This window comes from Myotis davidii, unplaced genomic scaffold, assembly GCF_000327345.1.
Source record: "Myotis davidii unplaced genomic scaffold, ASM32734v1 scaffold673, whole genome shotgun sequence".
In the NCBI taxonomy this organism is placed as follows: domain Eukaryota; kingdom Metazoa; phylum Chordata; class Mammalia; order Chiroptera; family Vespertilionidae; genus Myotis; species Myotis davidii.
The window spans coordinates 798,596-803,948 of record NW_006286677.1 but is presented as its reverse complement, the minus strand read 5'-3'; the positions used below and the strand labels follow the sequence as shown (position 1 = coordinate 803,948).

Sequence of the window (5,353 nt, the reverse complement as noted above, 5' to 3'; positions counted from 1 at the left end):
CTGGTTTGGCCTAGTGGATAGAGAGTCCGTCTGTGGACTGAAGGGTCCCAGGTTCGAGTCCAGTCAAGGGCACATGCCAGGTTTCGGACTTGATCCCCAGAAGGGTGCGTGCAAAAGGCAGCTGGTCAAAGATTCTCTCTCATCATTGATGTTTCTATCTCTCTCTCCATTTCCCTTCCTCTCTGAAATCAATAAAAATATATGAAAATAAAATAAAAGTTCCTGAGCAAAATATGTTACTTAAAAAAAGGGGGGGGGGGGCTCTCAGAGCAGACAAAACAGATGCCACAGTCTCCCTGCACTAAAGCCTGTGCACTATCCTCATTGGGAAGAAATTCGCTCAGAGCCTGCTAACTCTGGTTTTACCCACAGCTTTAATCTTCGCAGCAGCTCGGAAGCAACCAGTTAGAAAATGGGGCCTTAAACAGTAGACACGTTGGTCTCAGTGTAAAGCGATGACTGGTGGCTGACACGAGGGGGAGGCTTACAGTTGCACAACTCTGTAACTTTACCAAAAATCACTGAATTGTACACTTAAAATAGGTGACAGTTATGGAATGTCAATTATACCTCAATAAAGTCTTTTTAAACAAAAGTTGAAAAAAATGTGCAAAGAAATTTTGAGAATTTGGAAGGCACAGGAGTGTGTATGAGCAAATAACATATCTTCCCTCAGACAAAACCAGGACTGGTTTGTTGGTATTTTTTTAAAAATCTGTTAAAGGAGGAAATCATAAAAATGGCATATACATTCTTTAAACCACTTGTTTTCACTTAAAACATATACATTCATTCAACATTTTTTGATGCAGGGCAAGACTGTTTCTTTGAGGACATCCCTAGATGAACTCTGCTATGTTTTTCTCAAATAATCACATTTTAACTCCAATTTCCAGTTTCTTTTACATAGAACAAGAACTTAAAGTCCATCTGAAAACAAAACCCTCATTTTTTTCAAAGTTTTCCGCAGTTTTTTAAAAAGACAACTTTATTGGGTTTTAATTCACCTGTGGTAAAATTCATCCTTTATAGTATACAGTTCCATAAGTTTTGACAAATGTGTAAGAAGTTTCTATATGCATGTAACTACTCTCACACAATCCAGATGGAGAAAGTCCCCCGTCTTTTGTGGTTACATCACCCACAGCTCACTCATTCAACAGCAGCACTGTTAGCATCGCCTTTACCAAGATTTTTAAAATCATTCACCTTAGTTTATATCGGACAGTAACTGTCTTTTGTACTCACATTTCAGCAGTTTATAGCATATCGAATTGAAGTATGCAATTGCAAGAGCAAATGCGACCCTGACCCTCCCCAGGAAGTTTGAGGAGGAACCCAACTGCTTGTTGATACCATTCAACTCAAGCGTGTGGGGTCCTCCAGTAGCCACAGCCTTCCAGGCCTCAGGGTTCGGTGGGCATCTGTCCGTCTGTTTTACAGAGGAAATGGAAGGCAGGTTAACGCAAGCGGTCGCCTAAGTGAGGGTCTGTCTTTGCCTGTGCCCACGCCAGCAACTGGATCACTGCCCCGGGCACACTTTGGTGTACCCGTGATGGTTCCATGTCAGCAGGGGAAGAAAGCTGGATTCCATCTGTATCCTGCGCCTCCTGAAGCAAGCATTTTAGAAAGGTTTCCATTCAGAATGGCAACTAAAAGTGTTAGGTTTGGGATATTTGGAAACGGCCGGAGCAGTGATCCTGAATCCAGCCCGGGGCAGGTCTATGTTCTTTCCTACCTCACAGAGGAAAGTAGGAGCAGTGAGCTGAGTCTGGGGAAGGGAGAGCTGTGGGGACATCAGTCACCTGGGACACTACAGGGGGGAGGAGTCGAAGGTGGGGGGGAGGGGATCGGGGCTGAGGCTGTATGGGCAGACCAGGAGGGGGGACCGGAGGGGGATGTGGAAGTTACCCATTCAGGAAATCACCTTCTCACCTCCTTTCTCCGCCCCGCCCGGCCCTCGTGGCCTCTCTTCTCTTGGTCCCCCAGCTCCTCCGCATGTTCTTCCGGCAGCAGGATGAGATTCGGCGTTTGAAAGAGGAGCTGGCGCAGAAGGACATCCGCATCCGGCAGCTCCAGCTGGAGCTGAAGAACTTGCGCAACAGCCCCAAGAACTGTTAGCTGTCCGCGGGCTGCTTTCTACGCCGATCTCTCCATTGTTTCTACTCGTCCCCTAACTCCCCCTTATCCTGTGACCCCAGAGACAGCGCCTGGAGGGGAGCTGGGGAGAGCCTGAGGGCCCCGCCTGCCGCCTGCCGCCACAAGACTGGAAGCTGATCTTTGACCTCTTGACCTCATGCTAATAGGAGTCCCCGGGCTCTCCTGGAGGACCCTGCTGGCAGTCCCTTTTCCTGCCACCTCCAGGATCTCAGCTTCCCCCTGCTGGGCAAAGGCCACGGATTCCCTGAGGGGTGCCCTCCTTGGACCAGGGAGCAGAGGAGGAAAGCAGACCCCAGTAGACTTAGAACTGGAACTTTTCCCTTGCAAAGAAGGCTGCTGTCAGGACATCTCAGCACCCACTGCGGGGCTGCCCGCATCCCTGATGGACCACGCTGTGAGGGCTGGATGGCAGGTGTCACCTGTCCTCCCCTCCCCTCCCCCCTCGGCAGCCCTGGAAGCCAGATTCACCTGACAAGGGTTGCAAGCAGCCTCGCTCCTTTCTGTCTCTTGCCCCCTCTCTCTTGTCTTCAGGGAATTAAGAGGATTGCTCGCCAAGGCCATAATGACCCCTTGCCTCCCCATGATTCTCTTCAACGCTCTTGCAATACCCTTTTCCCATTTGATCTGGGAGGCAGGCAGGGTAGGGAATGATGTCCTCATTTCACAAGTGACAGAACTGAGGGTTGCACTGGAGAGAAATGACTTACTCAGCCACCCAACAGGTCAGCAGTGGACGTAGGACCTAGGGTGTTCAGAACGTGCCAGGGCCCTTCCCACTGCATCAAGATGCCAATCCCTGGGGCTTCACCGGTGCCCAAGTATCTGTGGAGAATGAAACTGGAAGCCACTTCTACCGTCTGCCCAACACCAGTAGTGCCAATGTGTCACACTGCCTAGTTGAGGCCCCTCACACTCAGTGCCCCTCCATCTCCCTGGCCCCCATGCCCTGCCTCCCACCCCCAGGGGACTCCCTCTCAGATGAGGCCTCTTCCTCCTGGAAGTGGGGCTGAGGAGGGTGGAGTCAGGCCCTGGGGAAGGCAGAGCAGGGGTGTCTGCTTCAAGGGGTGGATGATGCTCTGTGTGTCTCTCGCCGCTGTTATCTCAGCACTCTCAGCCTTACGCTGGTAGAATGACCACAGTCCCTCCCGTCGGTATTGCACTTTAAAGTTTACACAGTTCTTTGACACATCGGATCTCATTTGAGTCTCGCATCCGCTCCAGGGGTAGGGAGCGCCCCTTCCATTCTGCAGATGAAGAGACTGAGAAGTGGCCTGAGGTCACAGGACTCTTGAGACACCACCTTTCATCTGGTCTACACATTCTCTTTTTGTTTCTTTTCTCCATTTCCCACACTCAGTGTCCATAAACACTGTTCTTCTAGGAAAGTCACAGTTTGGGGTGAGATCTGGCCCGGGAATCAAGAAATGGGTGTCCATCCTTCTCTCTCGCTGGCTGGGATCTACTAGACACGTTGTGCTCCACACCGGCTTTGCCCATGGCCACCGCAGAACATCCACCCACAGAGGTCAGGGTTCCTCCAGGCACCCCGGGCAGGGAAAGCCCTTGACCCCTGGGGTTTTCCTCCATGACCTTTCCACCCTCTGGGCCGGCTGAAGCAGGGTCTCCTCTCCCCCAGCCCCCTGCAGCTAGACAGTGTTCGCTCTCATCTCCTCTTCCCCACACTTCCTAAGCTTTTTTTCTTCCCCATTGACCTTTGTGGTCTTTCTGTGATTATTTATGCTGCCTCCCAAGGATAGAATTGAAATAAAATGTTTTCAACTTATCAACCCGGGCATGGCCATGTCACTGCACCCCGGGTGCTTCCCGCTCTTGGTTACCACGGTATCTTGTCGGCCAACTCCCCAGCCCAGCGCCTTTGCCCTTCTGGGACAGCAGACCACATCTGTATCTGCGGATGTAATTTCACACTCTCATTCACCTCCGAAGGTTTCTGACTCTCAGCGCTATTGACATTTGAAGCCAGATAATGCTTTGCTGTGAGGGCTGTCCTGTGCACTGTAAGATGTTTAGCAGCATCGCTGGCCTCCACCAATCAGATGCCACAGCAACCCCTGTCCGATTGTGATAAACAAAAATGTCTCCAGATATCACCCAGTATCCCCTAGGGCAGTGATGGCGAACCTATGACACACGTGTCAGAGGTGACACACGAACTCGGTTTTTTTTGGTTTATTTTTTCTTTGTTAAATGGCATTTAAATATATAAAATAAATATCAAAAATTTAAGTTTTTGTTTTACTATGGTTGCAAATACCAAAAAATTTCTATATGTGACAGAGCACCAGAGTGAAGTTAGGGTTTTTCAAAATGCTGACACGCCGAGCTCAAAAGGTTCGCCATCACTGCCCTAAGGTGTCAAAATAGCCCCCACTGTCCTACAACTAGTCAGCAGGCATCTGCTCTGTATCAGCCCTGTGTTGAGATCTGGGGGACACCAACATTTCACACTGGAATGATATTTCGGTTCACAAAGCACTATCCCATGTACTTGACTGTTGATCTTCATTCACAGCAGCTCTAGGTATAGTCTAATATTGTCCCCATTTTCAAGAAAGTGGTCAGGTTCAGAATGGTGGCATGCTCATGGTCACTCAGCTGGTGTAGTGGGGAAGACATCCAGGGATGTGGCTCTTATGAGCCAGAGCCTGAGAAGGCACATGCTCCCAGCCTCCAGCCAGTCTTAGTGCTGGGCCAAGTCTGTCCTGGGGGGAGGGCTGGGGCCCATCATAGACAAGGGACGCTGAGCAGCCACTGGGACGCCCTCATCTCTCACCAAGCCAGGGTTGTCATGGAGCAGAGTTGTCAGGCTGCAAAGTGGACAGGCACGTAGCAGCATGGACACCACAGAAAACTCAGAAGAGCCAGAGGAAAGCAAGGAGAGCCTTAGAAGAGAGGGCTGGAGAGGAAATGAATAAAGGGCTGCCAAGGAGCAGTGGGCAAGACACCGGAAACTGGGAGGGGTTGCCCCAGGCCCAGTTCTGCCTCTAACCGGGTGTGTGACATTGAGTCATTCACTTCTCTCTGGCCTCACTTTCGCCATCTCTAAAATGAGGGGATAAGATAGTTTTGGGGTCCCTTCCTGGTCTAACACTTAAATGTCTGCTGTACCAGCAGGTAGGAGAATGGGACAAATCCCCAAGACCACCCACGGCCTAGCACGAGTGGTGCAAAG

General features: G+C 50.4%; 1 protein-coding gene across 1 annotated transcript in view; it reads left to right on the top strand.

Annotated features, from left to right (window-relative positions):
* The window catches only part of CORO2B (coronin 2B), a 62,766-nt gene extending 58,823 nt beyond the window's left edge, over positions 1-3,943 (top strand). The window contains exon 11 of the mRNA XM_006758388.2: positions 1,990-3,943. Within this exon, the coding sequence (XP_006758451.1) occupies positions 1,990-2,121 (132 nt within the window). The 3' untranslated portion in view covers positions 2,122-3,943. The remainder of the gene's footprint in view (positions 1-1,989) is intronic.
* Positions 3,944-5,353: the final 1,410 nt, after the last annotated feature.